This window comes from Trematomus bernacchii, unplaced genomic scaffold, assembly GCF_902827165.1.
Source record: "Trematomus bernacchii unplaced genomic scaffold, fTreBer1.1, whole genome shotgun sequence".
Lineage (NCBI taxonomy): Eukaryota > Metazoa > Chordata > Actinopteri > Perciformes > Nototheniidae > Trematomus > Trematomus bernacchii.
Window position 1 is genome coordinate 2,615,550 of NW_022987547.1, and position 20,781 is coordinate 2,636,330.

Below are 20,781 nucleotides of genomic sequence, written 5' to 3' on the forward strand. Positions count from 1 at the left end.
TCTCATCAGGGAAGCAGAACAGGAAGTAGCTCATTGATACGGGATGCTTGGTTGTATTAACCTTCCCTGAAACTGCCTACTTCTTGTCAATGATAGTCACTTGCATCACTTTAGTTCCCGGCTGAAACTTTAGAAGCAAAAAGTGGAATATTCCAAAGTTAATAAGAGAGAGAAATTATTTGAGTGTAGGTGTAAAGTATAATCAGTGTTCTGTATTGATACAAAAGCCAACACCTGATGATTGTAGCTTGCCAATGGGCTGATGAAAAGTGATGCATTGAAATGTAATGCTTATAAATGCTTGTATGGCTTCTACTAACAATTATTTTCATTATGAATGAATCTGCCTATACTTTTGTTTAATTCATCCTTTACCTGTAAAAAACAAAGATACCCACCCACCCACCCACCCAAAAATACCCATCATAAGACCATCAAAAGGAGACCTCTTAATATGTGTTTTGGAACTCTAGTTATGTTATCATAACAAATGCATTATGATTCATTAAATATCAGACCCGTCCAACAACACACAAAAAACAATGGACATAATATTTGTCCCTTATTTATTTGTGGTACGTCAACATTTTAGAATAAATTACAAATAAAACCATATATGTGCAATATATATATATGCCGTTAATAACCGTGCAATATATACCTGGCTGCTAAATCCTAAGAACTGTTACAGGATGTGTATTTTGTAAATTGTGTAACTTTTTATTATAACCTTTTTTTTTATTTAATACTTTTTTATGCATGTAACATATGTAACATTAAGCTGTAACAACGTACATTTCCCCTCTGTGAGACTAATAAAGGTATTCTGATAAACCGATAAGAAATAATAATGTTAATTGCCAATAAACATTGTATTACTCCCAGCCCTGATGCCAACCAATGCCAGTAAAGGAGGAACACAGTTTGATCTCCACCCTCCACAACCACAGCATCATTAGCGTTGATGCAGCTGACATGGAATTGAGTTTCAAATTTGCGAAAATCCTCCAGGACATTAAACTCATCTTTGATGAACGCGCCAATCATTAACACCAAGCATAAACACTGCCAGCAAGCGCTCTCACCATCCGGAAACTCAACACCCTCTCTGCTGCACCCCACTCACCGCTTTGAATCAAAGCCTCAAACTGCCAATACGCGTCTGCTACATCTGCTACTTCACCGCAATCTCAGTAACAAACAGGAACACACTTATCCAAACATACAAACATCTACATGTACTTTCAACCCCACAGATGTAAACACAAATGTGGTTTACATCAAAATCACTCGATATCTGGTAACAATCACAGATCTTGGATGTTTGAGAGACCGCTGGCTCCATGCCTTCTGACAGCATGACTGGAAATTAGCTATCATTTGAAGATTTCTAACAGTATCCCAGATACAATTGTAGATTTTTGGTACCAATAACAAAATGCTAAGTGTTAAATGCCCTCTTAAAAAAAGCTTTCAGTTTAAAATTACAAGTGAAAATGATTAAATATTCCACTGTCAGCTTTTGTTTTTCGGTTGATACCAGATAACGTAATGAGGTTTCCATTTCCAACAAAGCTCTCTAAAAATACTTCCAGGACTTTGAACTTCGTAACGTGGACATGTCTAAACCCATGTTCACATTTCAGCACAACAAAATGAGAAAGAAGCACAGTGTTACCTTTACCACTACGTGTGTATTTTAAAAATAGACTCTTTGTCTCTCGCTTGGAAGGAACAGGGAACATCACTGAGGATGACGCAATACTAGAGAAGACAGTGCCTGTAAAGAGCAGTGAAGAAAAAGTAACAGAAAGAAATGAGCATCCCTTATTTCATTTTGAAAGTGACAAGGTGAGATCAGAACCGAAACGTAAGCTAGAAATCCACTGACATTTTCTAAAGGCTTCACGCATACGCAGGGCAAGTTGCTGCTTGGAGAGCTGATGCACACACATCATTACAGTATACACACAGAAAGAAGTAGAACACAGCAACAGCCTCTGGTGCCAAAATGTAAATCCAGGTACAAAGTATATTTTTTGTATTTATGATAAGCGTATAAGGGTGAGAGAGTTTTATAACTTGCCATTTTCAATTATTTAAAGGCTTAGAGTTGTACATAGTTAAGGGCATAATCTGCTATGTTTGAAAGGTGGTTTGCAAAACAGGTTGCGAGGTAACATTATGGTGACTCAGTCCATCATTGAAACAGTCTATGCCAAACAAAAACATAGATATGATGATTACTATGTACTTGTCTAAGTCTAACATGTCCCCTGCGTATTCCTGACCAATTAAATAAACAAAGGTTGCATAATTGCAAGTGTTTAGAATTGGGGCTATCTAAAAACAGTTCTCAGCAACTATGTGCTTCAACAGTTAAGATAGTTTAATGATGAAGAAGCAACACATGAGGAATTTTTCTTTTTCTTTTTTATGCTGTTTTTGGATATGTTCCTGATTTGGACAAAACATTTATTATAACAATATGTTTATACCCTCTTGATAAAGCTGTTTGAACATTCTATGATGTTAAACTCAAATTTGCAGGTCACAAAATCCTGTAGTGGACAAATAAAGAGGTATAACTGTAATTCACGTTTTACCTGAGGGACATAGCTATTATTCCCTTTATTCATTCTCTAATATTGAGCAGTCTTTAACTAAGACCAGATAATAGCAATTCTGTTTTAGCCACTAGTACTCCTGTAGCGAACTGATTATATAAAGAAGCCACGTGTTCTGGTTTCAGACTATTGATTTGGTCCTTAATGCCCCCCAGAATACCGTTACTCCGCGGCCTGTGAAGACTTTCTTTACTTTTTATTAATAAGGTAAACTCCACTAGAGCTCAAATTCTCTGCTCCTGCAAATGACCCCCTCAGTGCCTGCACTGTGCTCTGCTGTCTTTAATCAGTTTGAGCCTGTAGCACTGTCTTTTGTACAAGAGATTGTCTCCAAGTTAAAGCCCTCTGGGTTCTCCTGTCGCGAATAGGGTTTTCCCCACTGTTGGACCATCTGTGCTGGCATGTTACAAACAGCAGTCTGGCTCTCAGGGAAGGTCCCTGAAAACCTGAAGCATGCAGTAGTGCAAACCTCAGTATTCAAAAACGCAGTCTGGATCCCACAGTTCTGGCTAATTTTAGGCCCATTTCCAAAATGCCTTTTATGTCAAAAATCCTGGAGAGAAGATTGTCCTACAGTCAAATTATGTTTTTTCTCTGGAAGAGAACAATATACTGGAGGTTTTCCAATCCGGGTTTTAAAAACTATGCACAGCAGTGAAACAGCGCTTTTAAAGAGTTTTTTAATGACATCCTTTTATCTACTGACTCTGGGGACTTGCGTTGTGCTTCTACTTTATTGATTTACTGCTGCTTTCGATACAGTCGACCATGACATCCTGATCTCTCGCTTGGAGAAGTGGGTGGGCATTGAGGGGAAAGCCCCTGGAATGGTTCAGGTCATATCTGAAGGACAGAACTTTCTCTGTCAGCCTTGGTGACTCCGAGTCATCCCTCTGCTCCACTCCTGTATGGGGTCCAACAGGGCTCAGTATTAGGCCCCCTGCTATTCTCCCTCCATTTGCTCCCTCTTGGGTCCATATTTAAGAAAAGCAACGGCAATCGCATTCCACTGCTATGGAACAATTTCCCAATTTGGGATCAATAAAGTACTATCTTATCTTATCTTATCTTATGCTGATGATAGCCAGATTTATGTCCCACTAACAAAGAAGGAGGGTTACTCAATTAGCCCACAGCTAAAGTGTCTAGAGGACATAGAAGGGCCTGGATTGCGTGCAACTTCCTAAAACTGAATGAAAAGAAAAAACTGAAGTAATGGTGTTTTTGGTAGCACCACTGGCATCACTTCCGTAGACCTGGGTTCCCTGGCTCAGTACATCAAGCCCACCATTACGAACCTTGGCATTGAAACGGACCATGAACTAAAACTTGAGTCAGATTAAATCTGTGGTAAAAACAAGCTTTTATCACCTGAGGCAGCTAGCCAAAGTAAAACCTTTTCTCTCCAGACAGCAGTTTGAGACAGTAATCCATGCCTTTGTCCACGCACTCGGCTGGATTACTGTAACTCTCTCTACATGGGGGTCAGTGGTGGTCCTCCCATCGCTCGTCTGCAGCGGGTGCAAAATGCCGCGAGCAGGCTTTTAACTGGCAACACGGAATATATGACCACATTCCCCCATTTTGGGCTTCGCTCCACTGGCTGCCAATACATTTTAGGATTCATTTCAAAATCCTTTTGTTTACTTTTAAATAGGGATGTCCCGATCACCTTTTTTTGCTCCCGATCCGATTCCGATCATTTGATTTTGAAAATCTGCCGATACCAATTTTTCCCGATCTGATCTTTATGCAATGCATTAAGAGAAAAAAAAGGTAACATATAACGGCTGGTCATCCAACGCGATGAATTCAGCTATCTTGGCTGTTATTTTTTGGCCTTTTCACTGTTCTGGGGGCAGTTTCTCTTTCCTTTTAAAAGGTCTCTGAAAGTGTCGGGTTGTTTCAGTGCCGTTACCTGAGTGGCCGCTGTGTACTCGTCGTGTTGTGTTGGTGTTTGTATTAGATTGGGTCGTGTTGAACGTAGCTCTGTTCTTTCCACCACGCGGAACCTCCGCCTTGCAAACATTGCATCTGGCTGTTGTGTATTTTAAAAACCAAAACTAAGGCCTCAGGATGACTTTAAGACGTGAACATGGTCATTTTTGTTTTGTAACATTAAATAAAATAAAAATATTTTATAAAAAAAAGAAAAATTCCCGATCCCCCGATTTTTTTCTCCCGATTCCGATCTTTTGAAAATCACGTGATCGGCTCCGATCCCCGATCACGTGATCGGATCGGGACATCTCTACTTTTAAATTCCTAAATGGCATGACCCCACCATATCTTTCTGAGCAGCTACACCCTTACACACGCCCAACCGCCCTCTCAGGTCAGCGGATCAACTGCTCCTGAATGTGCCCAGAACCAAGTCAAAGCTCAGAGGGGGCCGTTGCTTCTCTGTAGCGGCTCCCACACTGTGGAACGATCTACCCCTGCACATCAGACAGGCCGCCACACTGCCTGCTTTAGAATCGCTTCTTAAAACCCACCTCTTCTCCTTAGCGTATTAACATCTTTTAGAGCGTTGAATTTTATTGCTTTTAAATTGTCTATTGTTTTTACTTGTACTTGTTTTATGGTGTGTGAGCTGTGTTACTTTTTGTATGTTTTGTTTTGTTTATTTGCCTGTACAGCACTTTGGTCTGGAAGTTTAAAGTGCTATATAAATAAAGCTGTATTGTATTGTATTGTATTGTATAATGATTAATACGCTACAGAGCACTTCATTAATGGCCGAAGTGGCTTTAAAGCTTTAAGCTGCCCTCCCAACCTAATTTAAAAATACAGCATTCATTTACAGTCTTACATACAGTATGCCTGATCAGGATGTATCTGTATTTATTTTTTAATGAACCTGTATTGTACATTGTAGTACTTCAGGAAAAGTAATTGATGTTCAGTGTGTGTTTCCGTAAAAGTACTTATTCTTTTTGTATCATTTCTTTTTGGGAAAAAGGGCTAAACAAGCAATATTACTGTCCATTATTAGAGTTTGCATTATCTTAAGAAGGTGATCATGGTCGTAAAAAAAACTTTTATAAACATGAAACTTACCACTAAGCTACGTCACAATAAAAGCCACTCAAAAGCAGGAACCGTGAATGAAAAACACAACCTTATTATTAGCCCACAAGAACCCACTTTAAATATTAAATATAAAACCTCATTGACGTCTTTTCACAGCTGTCATTCATCCTCGGGAAATGTGTCATAAAAAAACAACCCCTATACACTAAATTCTCAAGTACCGGTAATGTTTAAGATGGGCATCATGATTTAAAGACAAAGCCTGATGACTTTGACCTGAGAGGCCACAAGGAAAGGAACAATTAGCTTTGAATGATTTGACTTGAAAACACAGTCAAGCAATCACTTTGACATCTTAATGCAGGGGGAGGCAACAGCGTGGCTTCCCAGATATTCAGAAATTGCCAGGAGCAATCTTATTAATTAAACGTGGAGATAAGAGATATAATTTCACAATTACAGTACCATGACATTAGTGACTGTTCAAAATGTTTGGTTCTTTTTGTTCAGCCAAGATGTGAACAGTTAAATGCATCAATCCAATTTTATGAAAAAGTAGAGAGTTCTTATTCATTAAGTTATTCAAAGCAATAGTGAGTGGCTATTATTAATATGAAACTATTTGTAGTAAGTCAATGAAAGAATGTATATACAGCAATGCTTAAACATGTGTCTAATATTTATTTGTGAATAACCTTCATTACCAAAGGAGGGAGCTCTGATACTTGATTGCTAAACCTTTGCCATAAAAATCGCTTTTAAATGTGCTTTATAAATAAAACCTGATTTGATTTGATAACCAAATAATATTATTCTTATTAATATTCATCCTCTACTCCACATTTACACCTGGAAGAGCAGAGGGGAAATTACAGGGCAGAAAACAACATAGCTTTTTGGTTTACGTAGGATAATGTTATTGGTGTTATGACAGTCACACATCCCACCTGCTGCTCAGCAGCTTACAGGCATGAATACATCACAACAATTGGCTCCAAAAAGGAGAAGGAAAAAACAATACTTTGTTTAAATGAAACAATGAGTGCAATAAAACCTGTGGTCCCTAAATGGAAATGCTGAGACTCACACTGAAGCTTATACTATTGGCTTTGACTGTGTGAATCCAAAGAGAAAGACAGAGCGCCACGCTGACAAGACAGATAGATAAGATAGACTAATGTGATGGCCAGATAGATGGCCTGTGTCCGCTTTCTGGAAAAAATACCAGAATTCTTGTTTGTGTGGGCTGGTAGAAAATTACCCTGGAACATTACATTGCACCATGTTTGCTATATAGTAATTACATTAAACATACATTATGTTGGTTGTAATGTTGTGCTGTGTAGTTATTACATTAAAAAATATGATTGCAGGATTCACGTTTGCTGGGTTGCAATGACAACAAAAAATACATTATCAGGAAAATGTGCAATATAAGTAAATAAAACAATTATATTTGAATCTTTAAGCTTGATTTGACACTGGGACTCTTTCAAAAACAGGGTCCCTGGATCAGGGGATAAAGCAGGAAGCAAATGCAGGTCATCATTGTGTCAGATGTGTGCTTTATTCTCCATATTACTTCAGAATATGACAATTCATGAAATTGCCAAACAGTGAACCTAGGGCTTTTAGGGCCTTGTGTGCAGTGAATTGCTCTGGTCAGTTAATCCAGTTGGTATTGGTGTGCAAAGTAGTCCAACACTCACTTCCATGTCCCCCCTGACACAGGTACCACGTTGTTACAGGTGCATGTAATAAACGATTCATTCTAATAGTATGTGAGGTGGTGTAACTTTACTCACCTGCAGCCTTGCATTGTGGAGCATAAATTCTTGCTGCTTTTTAAAGTTTGCATCCATGGATTTAGACAGTAGAAACCCCATGGTGGCGCTGTAACTGCTGGCCTAAAAACACAGATTACGTTACCAAACTAACAGGCACAACTAATATTAGAGGTACAAACACACGTTAAAACGGCATTTACTTTAACATGTTACTTGATGTCACCGTCATGGTTTCACTTTCCTGTAGCTTAACTTAGAGCTGTCAGCCTAACTTAGTTAACGTTAGCTCACTCGTCCTTCATTTCACCGTTTCTGTCGAATAACTTCATGCTAATAACGTATACGTGTTGCTAATTCTAGGTGCTAGCATTGCTTAAAGTTAGCAGACGACTTGACGTTTGTTTCTGTGATGTTTGGGCTCTCTTGTTAATTAATTTGGCAAACGTCATGGGCTAATATTAAAACATAAAGTAGCTCCCCACGCTTCACCCGATATGATTAACCTTGAGTGTTAACGCTATCTAGGTTGACAAAACATTTGAGTTTTACATACCTAATGTACTTTGAAGACAGTAATGACACTTTCGTGACGAGAAATTCAATGTCTCTATGAAAACAAAACGTGTGGCGCACGAAATCAGAAACTGCTAACTTCCGGTCTACCTGTAACCTAAAGTAAGATCAGTGACAACAATAAACCATGCAATAAACAAACATGGTACTTCCGGTTAAACTTCCAAAATAAAACTAAAAGCAAAACAGCACGTTCTACGGTTCTACCATAAACAAGGATGATGCTTTCCAAATGACAAAACATTATGATAACAGTACACCCTCACATTTTTTTACACACTGCTTATTTGTGTTTAATAGGTTTAGTGCTTGTCCAAGGCACTTTACAGTCCGTGGTTGAAGGCTAGTTTCACATAAACAATTAAATGGCGCCCTCTCTTGGTGTTTGTGGCATAGACTGTATATATAAAGGTTTGTGGGTGTACATATTGTCTAAATGTAGATGTTTTTTGTTACAGTCGTTGCACCAAACCTTTATAAATACAGTTTATGCACCAAACACAAGTTGAGTGGATACTTTGGACTTTGCACAACCAGGGCCATATTAAGTGGGAGGATACTACAATAACTATGTGGGAGAGTTAGCATCCCAAGCTGCTTTTTGTTTAAAAAGTAAAAGTGAAAATCTTCATTCTGCACTGAACCATATCAAACCAAGCTATATTTTTTCATTAATGCATTACAAAAAGCATGGGGGACTCCTGCCCAACTTCCACCTTGCTGGACAAATAACACCTGATATTGCACTATTAACTCAACACAAATAATTGTTTTACTTTTTGCCTTTTGTGACTGTCCCTTTGCTGTAACATTGTAAATGTCCCTGCTGTGGGACGAATAAAGGACTACTGGTTCTGATTCTGATTACTGTGTCCATCAACTATTTTCCCCTTTTCTACTGTTGATTTAGGTCAGAGTTGCATATGTATTAAAATCGTTGAGCCATACTTCAACAAGTAACTTAAAGGTAACAATAATGATCAACCAATGAAGCAAACTAATGCACAATGTATTCAACTTCACCTCTATTTGACTTTTTCTCTCAGTATTTTTTACATCCTGGTTACACCCTAACAGTAGGCTACCATACATTAGTGTCATACCAAATGCTGTAGCAATGTTTTTACCTCATTAGACATTAACCAATTGGATATCACATGGGGAATAAAACCTATTTACACAAGATCTGTATCACAAACCCTTCCTGCAAGGACAATGCAGTGGTATTGTATATGAGTGATCTGGGTAGTAAACTCCAAAACTATTTAGGATTTTCCAAGGGGTTGCCTAGTCATGAGGGACAGGAAACATTTCGATGTAACAAAAAAAACTGTATACAAAACTTTTTTTCCATCTTTCCAAAAGACCTTTGTGAAAGCCTGTGTGAAAGTAATACTCGTGGTGTTATATCCTCAGAGATGGAAAGAAACAAACACCAACCTCAAGTTCTTTGTCGAATTAAGCGGTGATTTTACTTTACTTAATTATCTAAATGTTCTGCTACTTTACACTTCTACTTTGTCACATTTCAGAGGGAAATATTTTACGTGTATTCCTAATTACATCCATTTAACAGCCATTGTTATTTATTTATAGTAATATGGGGAATTCTTTGTAGTAAAAATTCCCAGCAGGCTTTAAAGTAAATACAATTTGCTTCATATTTTCATTAAGTAGCCTAATAACATTTTCAACAATGTAATTTAGATTCCGATTCTGCTGCATAATGAGTATTTTTACTTTTGGGGCTTTAAGTATTATAATACATTCAAATAAATCAATGTACCTGGATACTGTGTACAGACAAGTATTTTCCAATAAATATTTTACGGCTGAGGGTTACTTACTGTATGTCCCCATTTTATGACTTTTGAGGTAAAGCCAGTGTAAGATAAGATTGTTCTTACTGTCTACTTCCGTGTTCATTGGTAGGCTACTACTTGTTTCCTAGTCGCGGTCCATATTATTTGAATGTAAAAGGTTTTATGATGTGTTTTACAGCCTATTCACAACAGCCGTAAATATTCAATAAGTATATTGAATTTTCGATTGACCCAATGTCGAGCCGCGTGACAGTAAAGTGTGTGTGGGTGTGTTTTCGAGTTGGGATTTCCCTCTTGCCTTGATATGAATAGCAGCATCGGAGCAGACTGCAGAAGAAGGGAGCACTTGATGAAAACACCACCAACATTATCTGATATATGACCAGCAGGTAAGAAAATATCATTGACCTATAACAACAGCTAACAGATGAACAGTAGTTGGGGGTTGCACAACTTCTAATCGTATATTATCATTATTATTTTTATTGTTTTTTATTTTATGTAGTATACTTTTATGGCTGATGTTTATGCATTCACTTTCCTTATTTCCAATATTATATATTTTTGTATTGGACATGTATCACCTTTATGTCTAGCTTTGTAGCTTGAATACCAATACAGTTATATGAACTGTTGCAGGCTAAATATGTTAAGGTCCTAACACCTACTTTTAATTTACTTTATTTAAATGATGCTTTTTGTGAACCAAACGACTGACAAAGCTCAATACTCATTGTCAGCTCTCCCAATTTCAAAGTCATACAAGTTCTGCAGAAATGCTGTTGACATTTTCATTTTACAGGAAATCTGCACAGAAAATCACGTGTGTATGTGTATGAAGCATGACTAGCATTGTTGACTGTGTGTGTGTGTGTGTGTGTGTGTGTGTGTGTGTGTGTGTGTGTGTGTGTGTGTGTGTGTGTGTGTGTGTGTGTGTGTGTGTGTGTGTGTGTGTGTGTGTGTGTCACAGCATCCAACAGCATCTTTCTTGTAGTTTGTTTCCCTGTCATGACTCATCCATCAGGGAAGTTACTGGATTTTCAGTGCTGAGTCATGCTGGTAATAGGAATAAAATGTATGTGACCTACATGTGATGTTGAGTGTGTGTGTGTGTGTGTGTGTGTGTGTGTGTGTGTGTGTGTGTGTGTGTGTGTGTGTGTTAGTGTGTGTGTTAGTGTGTGTGTGTGTGTGTGTGTGTGTGTGTGTGTGTGTGTGTGTGTGTGTGTGTGTGTGTGTGTGTGTGTGTGTGTCAGCATATTAATACTAGATCAATCTAGTTACGGTGGAATTCACATCTTGCCTTCTCCAGTAAAATGACTCAGCTTTATCAGTTAGACAGTTAGCTAACTATTTCAACATCTGTAAACCCCCTTTTGTTTCTTCCTTAGGACTCAATGGATTGGGCCGTTATTGTAGTTTTGAATGTCATGTTTCAACCATCCCTCTCAGGTGTGTAGTAAAAAAGTGTATGAATAAACAAGAGCACACACAGGACCAATTGCATTTACATTAAACATTTCTATTAAGTCAATGTTGTATATTGCTCCAGGGCTGTTTAGCATATTGATGATGTCTGACTTTATTATGTATTATTTCCCTGCAGTGTTGTTCACTGTTGAGGCAGAGCGAACCGTGTATGAGTCAACGTTTGGAGAAGATGTTGTGATGGGCTGCAGGTTTCAGCCTAAACTATCAAACTCTCCTGCTGACCTGAAGGTGACGTGGCACTGGTTCACCTCCACCTTGGTCCGGGACGTGTACCGTATGGATAACTGGGAGGAGAACTCGGCATCCCAGGATCCTGATTACCATGGCCGAGTGATGCTTCTCAATGATGAGCTGTGGGGCGGCTGGTCCAAACTAAAGGTGAATAATGGGAGTCACTTTCCTAGAATTACATAGAATCTGAGTAGGCAAGGTTATTTCCAGTCAAATTTCCACTGAATAATTTACTCCTATCGGGAATTACTGATGTTCAAATTCCCAGGCAGACTATACAATTCCTGCTTATTAAGGTATCATGTATACCTGCCAAGAAGGCACAGATGATACCTTGTATTATAATAAGAAGGTTCATCGGAACCTTTAGTTCATGAGGGAATATGTGTTTTATGGACATAAACAAATCCAAGGTCTGAACTTTCTCATTTTGTCTCTTTTCAGATCTCCAGACTCAGGATCAATGACTCTGGGACATACCAGTGTTTTGTGCAAACAGGAGAAGGAGCTGATTATAAAACCACAACTTTGTCTGTTGTTGGTAAGTCTGACAGTGTTACTTTTTATTGCAAAATCCTAATGGGCTTGTTCTGGGAAGTCATGCTTTTTTTGCAATAGCCTGGGGTCATTTCTGAGCACAGTATATCTCAAAATGAAAATGAAACTAAGCAGAACATTACTCAATTCGGTAAAGAATGATTTTGGCTCAATTTCTTTCGACAAGATATTTCCCTTATCATGTAAGCCTTTATGATCACAATGTTAAGACTATGTTCTTTCTATCTGATTCTTCCCTAGCACCTTATAAATCAGTGACTAAACACATTGAGAAGGCTGCAGGGGGGGATGAGCTGCTGCTTTCTTGCCAGTCTGAGGGATACCCGGAGTCTCCTGTTATGTGGCAGGATGGACACCTGAAGACATTCAATCCGAATACCACTGCTGTGACAACTCCACAGCAGCTTGTCAATGTCACCAGTCAGATACGCGTCAGTTCGTCGGCCAAAAAACAACTACACGTGTATCTTTACAAAAGATGGCTCCTCCGCAACATTTCAAATTCCAGGTACATTTTGGTTTCCTTTCAAAGGCTTTCTTATCACACAGGACTCTATCAATTGGATGGAGATAATATGAAAGCACACAGGGTTTTATAGGTTGACTCTTACAGTATATTGCAACATCTGCAGGTCAAGTCTGGCCAGTGAACTTTCTTCTGTCTTTCCTCCCTTATTTATTTTCAGCTTTTTTGCCACCCAACAATTTTACAAAAGATAAAGAATCAAATGAGAAGCCAGCAAACAGATAATGTGTCCAATTGGTGGATGTAACAGAGTACATTGACTCAAGTCAACCTTTTGAATATTCTCATCTAAAAACAGGAAATATAATATCATCATGTGCCTACCTATCACCGCCTACTGCTGTTTCCTGTTGTGTTCAGTCTCTTTTGATCTAGATATCTGCTGTCAACACAATGTGATGACAAAAGGAGAAATACAAGCATTACATTAGTCATAAGATTTTACCCTGCTTTTCCAGTGAAGCTGATGTGGGTAGTGTCTGGGTTCGAGCTTCGATTCAGCTTTATTGTAGGAGTTATGTTACAAAAGACGTGTGAAATTGTGTGGCTTGTGTGTGTGTGTGTGTGTGTGTGTGTGTGTGTGTGTGTGGTGTGTGTGTGTGTGTGTGTGTGTGTGTGTGTGTGTGTTTGTGCTCATGCTTCTGCCTATATGTGGGCGAATGATTATTGTCTCTTTTAGATGCTTAAACTTGACAAACTGAAAATAAGAAAGTATAAGGGTTTTTTTAATTGCTAAAAAAAGAAAAAAGCTCTGTGAATACAACTACAAAAACAAGAAAAGTAATAAAAGATCAGGGCAGCTCATCACAAAACGAGTATGCAAGCTGAAGTATCTCTAATTGCTGCGGTTTTTTGTTGTTGTTGTTTACCACAAAGAAGAAGTGAGCAATATTTTTGTCTTTGGTATATTTGGTTATTTCCATGGTGGTCAAACATTTTGTAATCGTAGGAATAACAATTAAAATACAAACACGTCAAGTGTCATTGCACTGCTGAATATGAATGCTTTGTTGCACATTTTAACCCTCATCATTCTTCACTCTCTGCACAGATGAAATCCCTGTTCCTCAGAAGAAAAATGATGCTCTCATCATTGTTCTGAGCATAGGTGTGATAATGGTTGCCATTATTGTTGCAATGCTCTTCTACCGACGACAAAAAGGTAAAGCAGTCACTCAATTCTTCATGTGTAAAGCACATTACGAACTCAGGACAAGCTTAAAGCAAATACAGCAGTTGCATAATCATTTTTGTCACAGATTGCGAAATATTAAAGTTACAAAGGGACAATGCAGCCAAACCAAACCACATGTGCAGCAGGATAGCAGGGTCATTAGAGGGTTAAAGAATATCTGCCGGAAAGAGGGTGGAGATTCCAGTTTGTGTATCCTTTATGATTTCCTCATTACAAGTAAACACACTGGTTTATTTTTCACTATTACAACCCATTAAAATATATCACAAAGTACTACAATGACTAAAGACAAAATAAATTGAACTTTTAAGCAGAACCTTATTGTGAAGCCAAAAAATATTTCTTTAATCTCACCTCAAACAATTTACAGTAGTGCCAAAATCATTAGTCAGCATCCAAAGTGTTACATTATTATGTCAAACTCAGAGTGGCCTAAGGGACATTTAATACAACCAATTGTTTCCTGCCAGTAAAAAACGATGTCATTTATAACTGGAAAGACGCTAACTGTATATGCTGAGTCAGTTTCAGTTTTGGCACAAAGAAGAGGAAGTATTTCTGTAAGCTGACATAACTTAGACATACGCTTTAGCTTCATCTGGAGGGAATTTTGCCGGCATGCTGGTCATTCATTTCCTCTGTGCACATGACAGGTACTAATTTTGGAAACACCCATGTTGGTCTTGGTTGATAACAGGGAAATTTGAGGCCATTAGTTAATGTGTGAGTGGTTTTTCAGCATGGCTTGTTGGTAGTATTCCCCCAAATAAACACATACGTCATTTCAATAATGGACTTATTACAAGTTGCTATATTCATGTGAATGTGTAACATGATAAGAAGGGAAACTTCAGCCTAGGGTCCAGATACCTATGATTTTTGTTTTAAGAGAAATGTAAAATGACGCTATACAACTAAATATTTCCAATGTCAATCATAAAGACGGCTAAGTTGATGATTTTTAAACAAACATATTTGATATATTTTTACTAAGCTGCATTATTGAAACTACTTTTATGTAGTCAGCTTTATAAAAATGCCATCCTTACACACACACATGCTGGAGCAACACAGTCAATTAATAAGGTTTTCTTCTCCATAGGTTGCAGAGGTCATAGCACCAGGAACCTTTTGGTTGACGGTCGACTCAAATCCGTTTCTGTTGCTGCCTGTGAGTACGAACAAAGCTGAACAAGTTACAAATAAGTCAACTTTTCTATGTATTTAATCATATTGATTTACCCTAATCTCACCAAGTAAGTGAGCAAACATGAACTGTGCTTTTACAAAAAGAGCTCAAACTCAAAGCACTTCTCATAAGTTACAAATGAAAAACACCTACAGTCATAAAATAAGCCAGTGTTAAAGTTGTACATGTGAAATACTCAATGAAGGTGTCTGGACTGAAACACAGCTATTCCATAAATGAAAAGTGTCAACAGTGTGTGAAAGCTGATTTCATTACATGGACTTAACAATATCATGATTAAAGAAGTGGAGAGTTCTGCTTTCATAAGTTGTACATTTACAAATAGTTTTCTTAGATGCAATTGATTTGAATTTGCATTAAGGTGAATCTGAGTGGATTTACACAACTGTATAGTCACTTCTAGCTATGATGAAATAATGAACTATTTAATGAAGATCACACTGTTTGAATGAGTGTTTCTAACAATGCTGTTCCTTTCCATCAGGTTTAGCAAAAAACAAAGGCAACGATGAAGAGAAAACACTTTTTAATGAAGGTACGGGACTCTCATGTCTCCCTATTTAATATTTTCAGTTTATGTATACAATTACTTTACAAAAATGTTGTTAAAAAAAAATAGAAGCTTTGTTCACACTATTTGCCTTATTTGAATGGAATTACATTGATATGATAATGATCAGGTCTGTTTCTTTGTCTGTAGGCTGCATGGAGGAACATCTGGGGGCGTTTCTGAAAGAACATTATTCCAACTTCCCGCTCAGCACCGAGGTGAGACCTCACTGCGAAGCTTTCGCTGCGGAGGAGCTGATTCACAGGCTGCAAAACAAGTGAGTCACAAACACATCTTCACATTCATTACAAGGACGCCACACTTCTATGATCTTATTTTCAGTAGTAGGAACAATTCACTTTTCATTTTATTTCATAACATTGAAACATTTTAGTGACCCCCCTAGTCTATTTACCTTCAACTAGCTAGCTTGGAAGGGCAGTTTATAGCAGGGTTAAATAAAGACGGATGAAGACGCTAACTTACTATAGTTTCCTACATTAGGGACTGCCATGATATAGTGATGTGTCGGTCGCGAACGAGCCGGCTCAAAGAGCCGGCTCTTTTAAGTGAACGACGGGAGCCGGCTCGCGCCCGCGAACGAGCCGTTTTTTTTTTTTTTTTTTTTAAATTTAAGTAATACAAGACAGAATGATATGATGATCTCCGCGCTACAGCTGCTCCGTGCATGCATGCAGTTACATGTAATATCCAAGGATTAGAGACTGTTGGATGCTGCTGTTTTGAGCATTGCAATACATTTATTTTTATTATGTTTTTTTATGATTAGAGACGGTTGGATGCTGCTGTACTGAGCATTGCAATATATTTATTTTCACTATGTTATTTATTTATGATTATCCTTGGGCTCAGCAAAGATTTGATGTCAGCTGTTGCTGTCTTTTTTTCTATAGTTAATACTGAAATAGAGCCCTGCTGTTTTGTCAGGGCCCTTTCTTTAAATATAATTTTAAAATGTCGATACAGTAGCCCCTTTTTTTAAATGTCTATGCTTAAGTTTTTGTGTTGCTATCTGCTTTGTGTAGCGTGGTTTACAAGCAAGTCTGTGCATTAATTGGATGGTATCAGAGAGATACAAGGGTCTGTAAATGCAATGAAAACAATTGGCCACAGCAAATAATTGATATTAAACATGTAATTTTTACTTTTGAATACTTCAGTACAAAGGATGTATTGAATAATTTAAGTGATATGTGTACACATATAAAGCATTAGTCAAAACAGGGCTACATTTGATTGAATTATAAAAGGTATAATATGTGCAGTGGCGGCGCCAGGGTATGGCTGGGGTAGGCTACAGCCATACCAAGAAATGGCTTAGCCCCACCTTAGCCCCACCATGAAAAGTGATGCAAATTCAATTAAATAATAAGCGAAATGCTAAATGTTGAGAACACGGATTGTGAAAATATACGGGTCGTGTCCACAGCACACAAACTGATCCTGCTGTAACAACAAGTGCACGACGTTACTGATGCAATATGGTTGAGACCATTCGGGCTTATGCTATAACGGACCGTCTCCACAGCAGCGTTAAAAAAATCTTGGAGGTGGGCGTATCTGAGGCTTGGGGATTTTTTTGCGATCAACCAATCACATGAATCTCCCGCCCGCGACATACGAAGCCAAAAAGCCCGAAGTAAACTGGATATAAACTCCCCAAAACAGGCGAAAACATACCACTGTCTCTGCCACCTCCCTCCATGCCTGGCTCCTCCGGTTTATATCCCGGTAGGTCTGGTCATAAAGCACCGGGTGATTGATTCCCTACCGCTAATTTCTCCTCCATTTTTTGGAATATGAGGAAATGACCTGCGGTCTGGCTCTCCCAGCATACACGCCGTTTGATTGGCTAGAGCTTGAACTGTCAGATTTGCGTACACGGGATTTGATTGGCTGACGCTTCCTCCTCAGCTTCAAAAGTTGAACATTGTTCAACTTTGGATCTTGAAAATCCTGAGAATCTCCGCTCGCCTGCCCACAATGCATTTCGGCGAAAGCGAAAAAAAGTGACGTCACCCCATTCAAAGTGAATGGGCAGAAGCGTTTCAAGATTTTTTAACGCTGCCGTGGAGACGGCCCGTAAGAGGGGTGCAAGGAATAGTCTAAGTAGTGGGGGAGTTTTATACACTAAAGGTGTGGAAATTCTCTGGCGTTATAATATCAGCGCGGCCGCGGTCAGATCAAAATGCCTCCGAATGCAATTTGAATAGACCTACAGCCAATCAGAGCAACGCAACGTTGGATCTGCGTCATGCCCTTTATATATACGGCTCTGGTCATGCCTTATTGATTGAGATCAATCGAAACCGCCATTCAGTATCCCCATTGGATCTTCAACGTGTACTATCATACGTCACGTTCACAGTGATCCCTTTTATTTACTACAAGACAAATGTGCCGTTTTATTTCATACAGTTCCATTTTGATTGAGACAGGGAAATAATCTAAACCTCACGCGTGGCGTTTCACTGTCAAGGGGGCGATATAGCGTGTATGTAATTACATTGCAAATACTGACTTGAGCACCACCACTGTATGGGTTAGCCCTACCATAGATTACCCAACAAAAATGCTCTGGCGCCGCCACTGAATATGTGGTAAACTGAAGAGCCGTTTGGGAGCCGAAAGAGCCGGCTCTTCTTGGTGAGCCGAGCCAAATGATCCGGCTCACCAAGAAGAGCCGGAATTCCCATCACTACCATGATAGTGTACAATTGACATACATTACATTACCAAACGTACAACGATAACCCTGTCGAGGAAATCCATAATTAGCATTTACTGATTGTTGTTGTTGTAAATGCTGATGTGACGGGCCTTAAAAAATGAAAGCAAGTCCGTGGATGTATTTGGTTGACACAGCTGAAGGCTATGGTTTTAATATTTGTTCAGAGCTATGTAGCTTACATCACCTCTTCTTGTTTTCAGTGAGGGCCAGTCTGTGAGTCTTCAAGCTTTACTCCCAGAAGCTGGAGAAGTAGTTTTCCTCGAGGGACCCCCAGGAAGCGGGAAGACGACAGCCAACATCCTGGTTTCTTCTTGGACTGAGGATCCCACACATGCCGTCTCTAAACTTCTCAATCTCAGCACTGTTCGATATCTTTTCAACGTCGACTGCAGCAGAGTGAAGGGCGACTTGTTTCAGGAAATAAAGATGCAACTTTCTCTCATGCAAAAGACAGGGGATGAGTTGAGGACTTTGTTAACCAGTGAGGCTCTGCTGGTGTTGGATGGGTACCGAGAAGGGAACCATTTGTTTGACGAGTCCGTGAAGAAGTTTCTAATGGAAAGAGAAGGATGCAGGGTGCTGGTCACTTCCTGCCCCGGACAATGTCCAATACTCAATGACACAGTTGTGACAGGACGTACACTGCAGATCCACAACCAAGTATGACGTTCTTAGGGCACAGACGTTTGTGCAAAAACAAAGACATTATGTACTTTTTATATACATATTTGTATGATGTTACTAGTTTTGTGAATGTATGACTAGATTTTCTATGAGCCCTTATATGCTGCAAAACATTTTGAATTCAATTTATGTATACGCAATAAATTCTATTTTTGTATTATCTACTTTTTGTTTTTTTAATTACATACATTACAGAAACATGGTACAATTCAAGTCATCTCTGAAATCCTGAAAATGGTTTCAGCAACACCATCCAACTCTCTGTAACCGATCCGAAACTTAATATGTGATTGCAGTTGTTTCTGTTTCTGTTCATTACACAGTCCACGAAAAAAAGAAAGGTTATTATTAGGGTCAGTCAGCGGGAACATTTTCTATGGTCTGTATGTGAAAAGGGAAGCGACTTTAAGAGTGTTCCTGGCAAGAGAGCTCACTGATTCCAGTAACATTAGATTTTCAAAAAGCTTTTTCTTTTATTTCTATATGCTCTCCAGGAATTGGATCATCTCGCCTCATCTCACACACTAATGAGTAATTGCGCTTCAGTCAGCATGTTTTGATAATGTATTAAGCAAGTGTGACTCATTTGTACCCTTATTCTATTGCACTGGTTATCCCCTAAAGCTGCAACATTGATACTTATTCATAATTGTGTTTCTCATCAACATGTTTCTGTACAACGTTTATTTTTTCCTTATTAATTGACAAGGACAAACTGCTAAAGACTTACTATGTGACAGAATGGATATTTCTTGTGTTTGAGTTTATGTTACTGGTATAAGATAAAAGGCTTAGCAGAGGATGACAAGGTTAAAAAAATGAACAGTCCATGACCAAATGAAATACGCCCTTGCAGAAGATATAGGTTATCTCCAATCTGATGTTATTTTTACACGGCCACATAAACAGGTGCAGGCATCAAGCAGCAAACCCCAGAGCAATGAAGCACATGCAGAAGTGCCAAAAACCGCAGTTCATCGAGTGGCAACTCAGCAATCTTTATAGACCTTCATGTTAAATGCCCAACTTTACAACAGAAGTTAACATATACAGTTTACAGCCTGGTTTTGTGGGTGCTTTTTTAAATATAACATTATAACTAATCTGTTATATTCAGGCTAAACCGTATGCTTAAATAAGGGTGTGGCCGTTTTGAAGGACAGGTGCCGGCCCAACTGTTATGCATTAGCTTTCTGCTATGCTAGCCCATAGCTATTTGGAGTTTCTGAACATGTCTTCTCAGCCCAGTGCCTTTGGGGTGATTTTCTAACAAATATCAGACAAAAAGTGTAGGTGATTGTACCAACAGACCATCCGAGAAGTATCTTCTCCAGTTTTCTTGGTGAGTGAAATTCTAGTATTATTTAACTAATATGTTAACAGTGTTGGCAGAAATGAGCAGGGGTCAATGTTTCTGCTTATTAAACCTTTTATATTAAAATGGTGCAGAGAAAGCAGAAGAGTGACAAAGCCAAAGCGCCCTTGAGTATTGTGAAAAGAGCTAAAGTAGGCTATCTCCAGTTCATTCATGTGTCACTAACTGACTCAACATCTGCTGCAACTGTGAAAACTGCAGGCAGCGGAAGAGTTTTTGTTCATCTTTTTGGACTTTCCAGATGTTTGCAATCTCTCTGCGTACAAGGAAGCAGCAATCTGTTGAATCACAGGCTTCATTGTGAAACAAGTTGAAAAAGGGGTGTACCAGCATGCCTTGACCACAAGCAATGACCTCAGATGATGCAAA

The 20,781-nt window shown here is 38.7% G+C and overlaps 2 protein-coding genes across 4 annotated transcripts in view; one reads left to right on the forward strand and one right to left on the reverse strand.

Annotated features, from left to right (window-relative positions):
* Positions 1-9,959, reverse strand: part of plgrkt (plasminogen receptor, C-terminal lysine transmembrane protein) — a 15,422-nt gene extending 5,463 nt beyond the window's left edge. The window contains exons 1-2 of one of the 3 annotated variants that reach the window (XM_034122953.1): positions 9,868-9,959; positions 7,466-7,567 (exon numbers count right to left, since the gene is read on the reverse strand). In XM_034122953.1, the coding sequence (XP_033978844.1) occupies positions 7,466-7,546 (81 nt within the window). In that variant the 5' untranslated portion in view covers positions 7,547-7,567; positions 9,868-9,959. Of the gene's footprint in view, positions 1-7,465; positions 7,568-7,647; positions 7,971-8,000; positions 8,127-9,867 lie in introns of those variants that run through there. The other 2 variants (XM_034122952.1, XM_034122955.1) reach the window with 2 other exon arrangements.
* Positions 9,960-10,107: 148 nt separating this feature from the next.
* Positions 10,108-19,201, forward strand: LOC117476406. The gene is given in 11 exon segments (XM_034122939.1): positions 10,108-10,232; positions 11,232-11,292; positions 11,447-11,709; positions 12,007-12,103; positions 12,361-12,551; positions 12,553-12,628; positions 13,698-13,808; positions 14,944-15,012; positions 15,536-15,586; positions 15,752-15,878; positions 18,554-19,201. Coding segments are annotated over 10 exon segments (1,506 nt in total). The 5' UTR covers positions 10,108-10,232; positions 11,232-11,237; the 3' UTR covers positions 19,020-19,201.
* Positions 19,202-20,781: the final 1,580 nt, after the last annotated feature.